At 45.4% G+C, this 13,033-nt stretch overlaps 1 protein-coding gene across 1 annotated transcript; it reads right to left on the bottom strand.

Moving 5' to 3' along the window:
* Positions 1 to 3,016: 3,016 nt before the first annotated feature.
* LOC309583980 (butyrophilin subfamily 3 member A2-like) lies at positions 3,017 to 11,188 on the bottom strand (the record flags this gene model as incomplete). The annotated part of the gene is made up of 7 exons (XM_082299869.1): positions 3,017 to 3,286; positions 3,389 to 3,540; positions 4,699 to 4,725; positions 4,853 to 4,873; positions 8,467 to 8,754; positions 10,514 to 10,870; positions 11,116 to 11,188. The coding sequence occupies 7 exons, from the start codon at positions 11,186 to 11,188 to the stop codon at positions 3,017 to 3,019; spliced, it is 1,188 nt and encodes a 395-aa protein (XP_082155995.1).
* Between the last annotated feature and the right edge of the window lie 1,845 nt (positions 11,189 to 13,033).

Raw genomic sequence — 13,033 nt, 5'->3', positions numbered from 1 at the left:
TGTCTGTGTCTCTCCTGAGAAAAGGAACCGAGAGCTGGGAAAAGCAGGAAGGTGCTTTCCTCCACTGTGTAGCAGCCAGGAACGCAGGGGAGTGTGTGTCTGTGTCCTTGAGCACAAACCGCTCGGCTTTTTTTATTCTGCCTTTCTCTCGGACCCAGCTTAGAGACACAGAAAGGCACAGGATTCATGTCTGGCACAGGGCAGACGATGGGGGATACAGTATCACACAGTCACCCCAGGAGAGCCGGAAAGGAAGCTCCTTCTCCATCCCTTCCGCCAGCTGCGCCCGCCATTGTCCACGTGGAGAAAAGACGGCCGGACCCGCGCCACAGCGCCCCCTGCAGCCCTGGAGGAATCACTGCACCCGCCCTGCCCGGCCGGGAGCCACCAGCGCCCCTGCTGGCTGCGACCGGAACTGCACCAAGGGGAAAGCGCTTAAAGAGTGAGAAGAAGCTGTTTATTGGGCTGTCTGCTCTTGTTTGTTTTGCTGCCACTGTTGCTGTTTGCTTGCCTTGCTATCTATATACACACTAGTGAAGAACTGTTACTCCTTTTCCCATATCTTTGCCTGAAAGCCCCTTCATTTCAAAGTTATAACAATTTGGAGGGGATGGGATCGTATTTCCCATTCCTAGGGAGGGTCCTGCCTTCCTTGGCAGACACCTGTCTTTCAAACCAAGACAGAAGGCTGGTGGTGCAGTAAATCTAGAGGGTCCCCCATACCTATGGGTGATAATGGCCGAGTTGGGTGTAAAGGAACCAGACAGCCGAGAACTGCGCTGGCCCTTTCCCTGCAGGAAGTCCCGCTTTGGAAGGTCACTAGTGGCTCTGTGGTAATTTTGCTTACCAAGGGCTACCCAAGAACTCAGCTGGGATGTGCTGTGTTGGGGTTGTCCGCCCGTTGTTGTTTCTCCTCCTTGGGGAGGAGGGAAATCAACCAGGCCTAAGGGTGTATGATGATTTGGAGTGCCAGAAATGGTCAACAGATGCATCGATAACTGGGAACAGCGCTCAAAAGTGCCAAGGTGATGAGTGGCCCCCCCAGTGCATTCTACAAAAACATGGCCCAGCCACATGAAATCCCATTGGGGTCTTTGATGGAGCCAGAGAACCAATTTACAGTTGCAATCCTATCATTCCCCTGCAAGCCGTTCAGGACATTCTCACCAACGAGACGGCCGTGCCCTGGATCTGCTGCAGGCCGGGCCACAGCGATGAGCACGGCCACATTCCAGCACAGAACGGCTCTGGACCGTTGCTGGTCTGGGGAAGGCGGAGTTTGTGGGAAATGAAACGACTCCAACTGTTGCCTTAAGATAGATGGTACTGGGGAGATAGGGAAGGAAATTCCCAAAGGGATACACACACTGCCTCATGTCCCAGTCCAGACCTGGGATTCCTGGGACTGGGATCTTTTCTCTGGCTGCCTGGGGGACCGCGAGTGAGACATATTTTGTTCTTCATGTTCTGCAGTTTGAGCGCGTTGATAATTTTGGGCTGCGTTGTTCCGTGCTTGGTTCAGTTCACTCAGGCTGTTGCTGGGAAAACGGGTGCTGTGGTGGTAACTTCCAGAGATGATGTAAAATAAGTGAGAATTGTATCCCTGTCAGCAAATCAACCAACTGAAATTCCAATTGTTTAGATGTTCTTACCTTTCCTTCCCTTTTCTGAACTTTCCCCTTACCGCTACAGGAACCGTGTTGAGTCACAGGGCGCTGTGTGGGACTGATTGAATTTAGAATAAGAAAGCCCGATCCTGCCCACAGCCCTGGCTCCCTGCCACCTTTCCTGGCACTGCCACGTACCGCGTGTTTTGCCATGCGTTGGCCACAGATCCCCGCTGTTCGCTGACTGTGGGAGTCACGCCCTGCGCCAACTCACCCAGCTCTCAGCTCCCTCACCCCACTGCTGAGCAAACATTGATGGTGCGCCCTGAGCGCCATGGAGGGAACGCTCTGGCTCTGGCTCTGGCTCTGGCTCTTTTCTCTGCCCTTTCTATTCCCCTCTTACACCCATGTCTTTTCTTTAATCAATAAACACTTCACAGGTTTAATATTGACCTCGTTTGCTTCTAATTTCACCCTAGGAATCCTTGGAATTCTCCCGATCTCACTCTGGGATGGGACACCCCCCCCAGGGTGCCAGGAAAAAAGGTCATATAGACCCAATTTTAGACCAAAATCCTTCTTTTAACTCCTTTTCCTGCCACAAATTCTTCAAGATGAAGTCTAAAAGAAAAGTTCTCAGAACAGCAATTTTTTAATCCTTCAAAACACTTTTAATTAATTTCTTAATACAAAAAGAATACGTAAAAAACCCAGGAGAATTCCACCTGCCCAAATCTCAGGATGGGATTCAGCCCAACAGAAAGAGGAAACACGGAGCCCAGGGTATGCACCCCAGAGTGGGAGGAAGGAAAAGCTTCAAAACCATTTAAATTGAGACACTGGTAAAGATTGTGGCCTGGAATGGTAACAGAGACTTCTCCAAGGGTTTTCTGGATCAGATCTGAATTTTCTTTCAACCTGTTGATCCTCTCCTCTCCTCTCCTCTCCTCTCCTCTCCTCTCCTCTCCTCTCCTCTCCTCTCCTCTCCTCTCCTCTCCTCTCCTCTCCTCTCCTCTCCTCTCCTCTCCTCTCCTCTCCTCTCCTCTCCTCTCCTCTCCTCTCCTCTCCTCTCCTCTCCTCTCCTCTCTTCTCCTCTCCTCTCCTCTCCTCTCCTCTCCTCTCCTCTCCTCTCCTCTCCTCTCCTCTCCTCTCCTCTCCTCTCCTCTCCTCTCCTCTCCTCTCCTCTCCTCTCCTCTCCTCTCCTCTCCTCTCCTCTCCTCTCCTCTCCTCTCCTCTCCTCTCCTCTCCTCTCCTCTCCTCTCCTCTCCTCTCCTCTCCTCTCCTCTCCTCTCCTCTCCTCTCCTCTCCTCTCCTCTCCTTCCATTTAAATTTATCCATTGTTAATTTTCCATTTCTGACATCAACATTTTACTTCTTTCCTTCTTCCCACGGGCCCTTCCCCTGCTCCCTCAGACCCCACGGTGTTTCTTCAGTGGGACTGGGATCGGCACCGGGCGGATCCGGAGTGTCCCTGTTCGCCTTCTAGATATAAACGGGAAGAACTTTCCCACGGGATTGTCTACAGAGCCCAGCGACATCACCGCAACCAGATCCCTCTGCTTCACGTCATAAAATTCCAGCCGCTCTTCCTCCGAGTCCAGGAACAGCCCAAGCACGGAGAGACCCCGGCTCTGCTCCCTGAGCAGGCGGCTCCTGATGCAGCTGGAGTAAAGCTGTCCCTGGGATGCGCACAGAGCCCAGCAACGCTGGGAATCCTGAGAATGCCAGGAAGGCCAGGAATACCAGGAATGCAGCCCGGGAAGGCTCGGTCTGTACTGAACCACTCCCAACGCCCAGTCCCGCTCCTGGCCCAGCTCCACCTCCCAGTAGCGCTTCCCAGCTCCCAGCGCGTCCCTCGCCACCAGCACCGGGAGTGGATCCTGCTCATCCCACAGATCCAGGGGCCGCGCCTTGGGATCCAGCGCCACGGGAACTGCGGGGAACGGGAAGGATCCCATGAGCGGAGCGGCCCCGGGAGCTCCCGGCGGCTTCCGCGAGGGATTGGGACATTCCTGGGGATTGCAGGGGATGCGGCCACTGAGGAACCGAGGGGCCACTGAATCAATGAGTCCCTGAGTCCCACAATCACCAAATCCTGAAATCCCCAAATCCCACAGTTGGTGAGGTTCTGGGATGGTTCTGTAAGGAATTTGAACATTCCCCAGAATATGGGATGTGGCCACTGAGGAACTGCGGGGCCACAGAATTCCTGAATCCTGGAATCCCAGAACCCCTGAATCCTCAAATCCCTGAATCCCAGAATCCCCAAACCCCAGAATTCAAGACTCTCTGAATCCCCGAAAGGCTGAGTGGGTGAGATCCTGGTGTTGGCCAGCAGGGAATGGTAACATTTCCCAGAGCAGGGAATGTGGCTACTGAGGAACTGAGGCCCATTAATCCCTGAATCCCAGAATCCTACAATCTCCAAATCCCACGGTGGGTGAGGCCCTGGGGTGATTCAACAAGGAATTTGAACATTCCCCAGAACAGAGAAAGTGGCCACTGAGGATCCGAGGGGCCATGGCATTCCCAAATCCCCGAATTCATGAGTCCCCAAATCCCAGAGTGGGTGAGATTGGAAGGGATCCCAGAGGGGTCTCCTTGGCCCTGTGGACACCCCGGAGCTCTCCTGGCCAGGTCCTTCCTCAGGCACAATTCCCTCATTCTCTTTCCATCCATCCTCCCTGGAATTGTGTCCCAATCCCAACCCAGGCTCACGCCTGGATTCCAGCTTGGCCAGGATGTCTCTGACCCTGTGGAATTTCGGGACGGCCAGAAGTGCCATTCCAGGGCTGCTTGGTCACCACATTTTCATGGAACCATGGAATGGGTTGGGTTGGAAGGAGCTGAAATCCCATCCAATCCCATCCAATTCCATGGGCAGGGACACCTTCCACTGTTCCGGGCTGCTCCAATCCCCTCCCAACGCGGCCTTGGGCGCTTCCAGGGATGGGGAATCCACAGCTTCCCTGGCAATTCCATTCCAATCCATCCCCGCCCTCACAGGCAGGGATCTCTTCCCCAGATCCCCCCCAAATCTCCCGTTTCCCCGCGGGAAGCCGCTCCCTGTGTCCCGCCATTCCCTGCTCACCCGCGTGGCTCCGGGCTTCCCAGAAATCTGCGGGAAGGAAACGGAAAGGGGAATTTCATGGATCTGTTGGGCAGCGATTTCAATGATTGCAATGAATGAAAGGAATTGATTGGACTGAAATGGGGCAATAAAATGGAATTTTTATCCCACTTACCCAACTCGGCTCGGAGTCGCTCTGGAAAGGAGAGAAATTCCAGTTATTGGCACTTCTTCACTGGGAGTTTTGCAGGTCAGACAACCCCAATCCACGGAAAATCCCGCCACACCAGGGGTTGGTATTTGAATTTTTGAATTCCAATTCAGCATAAAGAATTAGTGGGGTTTAATTAAAATTAAAGGGGTTTATATTTGTGGGTTTCAATGAAATTATCCGGGTTTTTATTTGTGGGGTTCTGTATAATTATATCTCATATAATAGATGGGATCTAATAATATATAACCAAATATAGTAATAAAAAATAGAGTATGATATAATACCAACATTCTATTATATAGAAAATGCAACTATATCATTTATATGCAGTACATTAAATATAATGTATGGGGTATGTAACACCTCACTACTATGATACATAATATACATCTATTTTACATATTATGTGTAAGGTAATATATATAACATATTATTGTATATAATATATAATAAAACAATGTATAATATTATAATGCATTATATTATAATATATATTATATCACATACATTTAATGTAATATAACAATACAATGCAGTATAATAGAAAAATATAATTATTGTAGATATTATTTTATATTGTTATATAGTATAATTATTTTATATACTATATAATATATTATTATTATTATATATATTATGTATATAATATATCTAAAATATATTTATATTTCATTTATTATAATTTATTTTCAGATCATATAATATTTTTAATATAAACATTTTAAGAATTGTGTAATATGCATAATATATGATTGCTATATAATAGAAATATAAAAATTCTATTTTTGGAATTTATACTATGTGATATATTAATATATCCTTTCTCTAAAATATATATACTATAATACATGTAATACCTACAATATTATTATAATACGTACAATAATATGTAATATATATGAATATACATTTATATATAATGTATTAGTATTTATCGAAAATTCAGGAGTGAAATTAAATAATTAAATAAATAATTAAATAAATACTTGAACAAATTTAATTTAGGACCAAAGCTTAGAAGTACAAAATAATTAAATCTAATTCAGTAAAATGTAGGAGCAAAAATTAATTCTATTTCATTTAAGAGCAAATTTCATTTAATTTAATTTAGGTGAAAAAACGATGGAGATTGAAAGTATTTCTTTGTCCTCAATTATTAAAGCTCTGACAAGGAGTTTTACCGGAAAATAGGAAATGAATCAATTGGAAAATCAAACGATTAGAAAAGAAATCCATTGGAAAGAAATCCATTTGATTTTATCCTCATATAACGATCCGCATCTCTTTTTGGGGTAAAACAGCACCCGGGAAGAATGAAAGGAGCAGAATTGTTCTTACCCAGCTGTGCCTTCAAACGGGCTTTTTCTGGAATAATTGAGACATTAATTGATACATTTCTGTAAAAAACTTTAATTGTGACGCGGTTTTGACCACTTTTTAGTCCCTCTTTTTTCAACAAACTTAAATAATTTTTTTAAAAAATAATTAAATAAAAATCAGTAAATCAAAATCAAATGAAAATTCATACATAAGGATTAATTAAATAAAAGTTAGTAAGTAAAGATAAGTTAAATGAAAAGTAACTACATAGAGATTAATTAAATTTATGTAAATTAAATTAAATTAAATTAATCCTCCACCTCCCAAATCCACTTTCCAAAAATCCCGTTCTCACCAGCTGGATCTCGGAATATCCCTCAGGCCCCTCAGGAAGAGCCCCAGACTTGTGTCATTTAGGGACTTCCCTTAATTAGCGAGGAAATAAATTGAAACTAATTCATTAAGTAGGAAATAAACATGAATGAATTAAAGAGGGAATAAATTCCAGTTGAAATCATTGAGCTCCCAGCAGTGCCTCGGTGCTGTTCCCACAATTTCATGGGGAATTGAGGCTGAAGAGCCAAAAGTTTGGGGTGAAATTTAGCAGGAAATGGGTCGGGGAATCATGGAAAGGTTAAAACATAATAAAATATTAATAATTAACATCTTGATGTTCAATATTTTACTTATGCAATATTTAATAATTTTGTAATGTAATTGTATGTTATAATATATAGCATATTATGGAATACAGTTGTGTACATTTATATTTTATGTAATTATACCTCATTTTATATTAATTAATACATAATTATACATTGTAATACACTATATTATAGTCTATGGCATTCTATTCTAGATTAATTATATGAAGTAATTAATATATAATAAATACACGATCTATTAATTAATTATATATTAACATTCATATTAATGCATCATCGATAGCATTAGCTATATATTATATATTGAACATCATCTAGAAATATGTTAATATGTTATTTTAACTACGATGTGTTACAATCATAACGCCGTTGTTAATTCTATTAATTTATCATTTTTACTATTCCGCCATCCCGTCCCTTGGAGTGTCCCAATACTTTTAATATTTTATTCAATTATTTGATGTCCATTATCTTTAGGGTGGCTGGAATTAATGGCCCATTATTTTTTAACAAAAACCATCTTTCAAATATGATTCCAAATTCTCTCATTTTATAATGAAAAATATATTCAAAATCCACAATCCCAGGAACTTCATTAATATTCTGTAAATATCCCATCATCCCGGTGTCCTGAATCCTGAATTTAATTCTCCACCCTTTAAGTTTTTCCATCTCCCTCTCAATTCCACATTTCTGAATCTGATATGGAATTGTTTCTTTTAGGGTCATAAATAATAATAATACTTTTTACAATAATAAATAATAATAAAACTAATAAACATAATAAAAACATAATAACTATTGTTAAAATTAATAATTAGAAGTGAAATAAAATATTTAAAATAGGAAAAAATTAAACTACATAATTAAAAATCAAATCAAATTTAAAACATTAAAATAAAAGAAATATAAAAATATAAATAAATAGAATTAAGTGACATTTATTTTAAATACATTTATTTTTAATTTAAGGATTTCATTTGGATTTGGGCTTGTGGTGAATTAGAAGTGGGAATACTCACGTTTCATTTTATAAACCGCGGCCCCGAGAATTCCCAAATCCACACTTAAAATGATGAGGGAAGCGATCATCCAGGGGGATGTGGAAGGGAAGAAGGAATCTGGAGAACAGAAATGGAATTGTGAGATGAGGGAAAACAGGGATCTCCAGGTCACTGCAGGGTCCTGGGAATGTCCATGGGAATGTCCCAATCCCTCCCTCCCTCCTCGTGTCCAGGTCACTGCAGGATCTGTGTTCTCCCACTGGAATGTCCCAGTCCTTCCCTCTCCAAGCTAAAATGGATCTCGGATGCACCAGGACACAACGAGGGATTTCTTCCCACATTATTCATCTTCCCACAGGTCACCGGCCTGGGATTGGGGCTCTGGGATCTCTCCAAGGGCAATGGACAGCAGCCACCGCCCGATCCCGGCTGATCCCGAGGCCCAGGATCGTTCCGTGGTCAATGGAGACACAAGGGACAGCAGCCACCGCCCGATCCCGGCTGATCCCGAGGCCCAGGATCATTCCGTGGTCAATGGAGACACAAGGGACAGCAGCCACCACCCGATCCCTCAGGGGTCACTCGCCTGCAATCCGGATTCGGGATTCCCGCATGGCGTTGAGCACCTCGTTGACCACCCTGCAGGACACTTCCCGGTCCGATCCCGGCTCCAGCCTCATGGAACTCACGACATCAAAGATGCCGGAAGAAGGGCCCGGAGTGCTCCGAGTGGTCACTTCCTCCGGCCGCGTCTGGCCTTGGCTGTCCAGCCAAACCACAGAGGGCGCTGGGAACCATCCCTGGGATCTGCAGGAGAGGCTGATGCCGTTCCCAGCGTGTCCATCCAGGAAAACCGAGGGCTCGGCACCCTGAGCTGCACAACAGGAAAAATCCAGCTCCAACAAAGGGCACACAAGGAATTCCCTCAGCAAACGGGATATTGGGAAGAAATTCTTTACTGGGAGGGCGGAGAGGGGCTGGAATGGAATTCCCAGAGGAGCTGTGGCTGCCCCATCTCTGGAAGTGTCCAAGGCCAGCTTGGACAGGGCTTGGAACATCCTGGAATAACGGGAAGTGCCTCTGCCCATGGAAGGGGATGGAACAGGAGGAGCCAAAGGTCCTTCCCACCCAACCCATCCCGGGATTCTCTGGCTCATGGCAGGAAGTGTCCATGGATTTCTCCATGATAATGTGCAAATTAATCCGATTTCTAACTCTAATTCCCATTAAATTGCTGGGAAATGGCTCTTCCTCTCCATCCTGGTTCCAGCTGGGATGGAGTTAATTTCTCTGAGGAGCTGCCTCAGATTTGGGAATGATGCCAACCATCCATTGTTTTTCATGGCTTTTCTTTCTCTCTCTTTGTGTCATTTTCTTTCCCCTCCCAGTTTTTCCTGTTTTGATTTGGGTTGACTTCAGTTATTAAACTGTTCTTATCCCAACTCAGGAATCTTCCTTGGAATTCCTCCCTGCTCCCTCAAGGGAAGGGGAGGGAGGGGCCGGGAGGGGCTCAGCTGCCAATTGGGGTGAAACCATTAAAATCAGGGATTTTGACACCATTTCCTGTTCCATTTGTGTAACTTTCCCATCAATCCAAAGACACCTTTGGAATGACTTTGTTCTCTCCACAAAATGCTGGAATTTAGCTCAGGTAGGATCGCCCTGATGGGAAATTTGTTGCTGCGATAAAGTGGGATGACACCACGAGCAGGTGACAATTGGGATACTGGGTGGAAAATGGGACAGAATTTTCCAGCTCTTTCCCTTCCTGGACAGAAATTCTTCCCCTCGGAGATATTTGCATGGACTGATAGGATATTTTTATGGATTGATTGGATACCTGTATGGATTAGTGGGATATTTATACTGATTGATGGGATATTTGTACGGATCCATGAGATATCTGTATGGATTGATGGGATATTTCTATGGATCGATGGGATATCCGTATGGATTGATTAGATACTTGTATGGATTGGTGAGATATTTCTATGGATTGATATTTCGATGGATTGATGGGATATGTGTATGGATTGATGGGATATTTGTATGGATTGATGGGATACTTGTATGGATTGATGGGATATCCGTATGGATTGATGGGATACTTGTATGGATTGATGGGATATCTGTATGGATTGATATTTCTATGGATTGATAGGATACTTCTATGGATTGATGGGATATCTCTATGGATTGATATTTCTATGGATTGATGGGATATCTGTGTGGATTGATGGGATATCTGTATGGATTGATGGGATATCCGTATGGATTGATGGGATCCCCATCCAACCTTCCCTTCTCCAGGTTACCAGGCCCAGCTCCCCCAGTCTCTCCTCATCCAGACCCCTCCTCATCCTTGCGCACCCTCTCCAGTCGATCCCTGTCTTTCCTGAATCCTGGAATCCAAAACTGAACTTCCTGAGCCAAATTGTGGCCGGGACAGACCCCAGATTTACCTGAGACTCAACGAATCACCTCTAGGAAAACAAGGATGGGAACAGTCGGAATGTGGACCCGCGTTGTTCCACAGCTTGGTAAGAAATCCATAACCCAAATATCCCGGGGAAATTCCCGGGGATGCCTCTGACTTCATGGGAAAAAGCAGGAATTGCTTCCCTGGCACCCACCTGCCACATCCAGGTCCACCATGACCTGGTCGTACCAGTTCTCTAGGAAGACGCTGCAGGTGTATTTCCCTTGGTCTGAGGGACGGACATTCTTCAGGAGAAGGGACAGATTTCCCCGCTGGAACTCCGATGGGAAAAACTCCGTCCTGCCCCGATAGCCCTCAAACTCCAGAATTGGATTTTGAGGATTTTTCCCATCAAAAGTGGCCACGGCACTTTCTGTGGAGCTCCCAGAGAAGATCCACTGGATGGAAAGTTTCTCGGGGATTATTCTGCCTTGTAACTGGCAGGGCAGGACAGCTCCATTCCCGATGACTCCAAGGATGGGGCTGTCAGGAGGAATTATGCTGTACTGGCCTGCGAGGAGAGAGAGATGGGAAAATTGCCCATGCTGGGATCATCCAGCCCTGGAATGGGTTGGGTTGGAAGGGACCTTGAACGGCCTTGGGAGTTGGTGCTTATCAAAGTTCCCATCAGCGCTTCCTGTGGGAAACTGGGATGTGGGAATGGCAGGAAAACGAGCTGGGAGAACAAACAGATTTAGGCTGGGAATGAATTCCCTTCCTAAATAAAATTGGGATTGGGACAGAACCAGGGATTACCTGTGACCCCGGGAATGATCTGCAGGAAAACAAGGATGGGAAGAGTCACTGCCGGCCGGAATCTGGATCCCATCGTTCTGCAGCTCAGGAAGACATCAATAACCCAAATATCCAGGGAAAATCTCACCAGGCTCCTGCCAAGCACAGACACACAACGGGAAGAGGGAATCAAACCAGAGTCGTTGGTTTCTCTGCATTTATGGGGAAATCCTCCAAGGTGTTTCAGCCCCTTTGAGGGAAATCAGGAAAAGGGCAGGACCAGCTGTTTGTAATGAAATTCCGGCAGTTGAGTTGTGATTCCCAGACTAAATCCAAGCCCAGGCAGATGTGGATAACCTCCGGTAGGGGACAAATGGAGGCAGAATTCCTTAAAAAGCTCCTTCACTTCCCAATTCTGCTCCCAAGCATCCACTGTGCCCTGAAACTCCGCACGTGGATTCCCTGACTCCTGTTGGCCTCATGGAAAGTTCTGGTGCCAGGTGGAGGAAGAAGCCGGCAACTCCAGAACAGATCCTCAGAATTCCCTGGAGGCGAAGAATCCCCAGCTCTGCTCCCAGCTCTGGATAGGCTCGAGCCCCTCTGGGTCCATGCTGGACCTGGAGATCCCAGAACGGAGCCCAGAATTCCAGGTGGGGCACAGTGGGACAATCCCTGTCCTGCTCCTGCTGCCATTCCCAATCCCAGCCAGCTCCCACCTGGACACACCTGGGCTCATCCAGGGCCTTTCCCAGCTTCCCAGGCCCTCTTCCCACCTCCTGTCCCAGTCCCTTCCCTGGGCAGGACAGAGCTCCTTGGACATCTTGCTTTGATTCCCTGAGTTCCTCCTGGCATGGGATTGGCAAATGCAACCCGGGTGATAAAATCATGGAATACCCCGAGTTGGAAGGGACCTTTCCCAGATTTCCAGCCCCTCTCCCCCAGGCTGGAGCCTTGGTTGTCCTGCAGGAGCTTTTCCCACTCCCACTCCCATCCCTGTGGGGGCCGATCCATGTCCAGCCCCGCATTCCTGAGGAAAGCAGAGCATGGAATCTTCTAAAGGCCAAGCATGGGGCAGCAGAGAGCCGAAAATGAAAGTAGGGATTGGGACTGTGGGATGCCAGACCTCCCACACTGATGTTTGTGTTGAATGATTAACCCCAGTGCAAATTCCCTTTTCCAAGAATTCAGATGAACAAAGGAAAAATAGAAAGGATCCAAAGTTCCAGAGCCATTCCTCACTGGTTTTAAATTAATTTCTCTTTTATGCTCCTTCAAATAAAACCTCTCAAAAAAAAAACAAAAACAAAAAAAACAAACAAAAACAAACAAACAAAAAAAAAACAAACAAAAAACCAAACCAAACCAAACCAAAACAAACCCCAAACAAAACCAAAACCAAAAATTGGCTAAAAATTAATTTTAAAAAGGGAAAATCAAAATAAACTCCATGGAAATCACAACCAACATTTCCATGGCTCATTCTGTTAAAAAAGGTCCCAAATCCCAGTTGCAGGCTTGTTTTAGGCATGAGCAGATTGTTTGATTCATTCAATTAAGGCAGCAAAGAAATTAAAATGAAATGATCTTTAACAACTTCCCTTAAAACCACCCACAAATAACAGGAATTCCCACCGAGGCAAAAAGAAATTCCAACCTGGAATCATTCCCGGGGGGATATCAAGAACAAACCACCAGCTCAGTGTTCTCCAAAAAACCCCTCAGCGTGGACATTTCTCTTCCAGCCAAGCTTTCCTGAACAGCCAGATCCCGAATATCCATGTTAAATTCCACGTGGATTATGGAATTGGGGAATTTCTTTATTCCCTGGACACGGATCTTTTCCACATCTGTGGGGGGACAGACTCCACAAGTTCCTGCACTCGATCCTGTGAGTTTTGAAAAGGGACTTTGACCACAAAAGACTTTTTTGTCCTCGGGT

The sequence above is a fragment of the Coloeus monedula genome, assembly GCF_965178545.1.
Source record: "Coloeus monedula genome assembly, chromosome: 34".
NCBI lineage: Eukaryota > Metazoa > Chordata > Aves > Passeriformes > Corvidae > Coloeus > Coloeus monedula.
The sequence above is the reverse complement of the archived record's forward strand: the minus strand, read 5'-3'. Positions and strand labels throughout refer to the sequence as shown.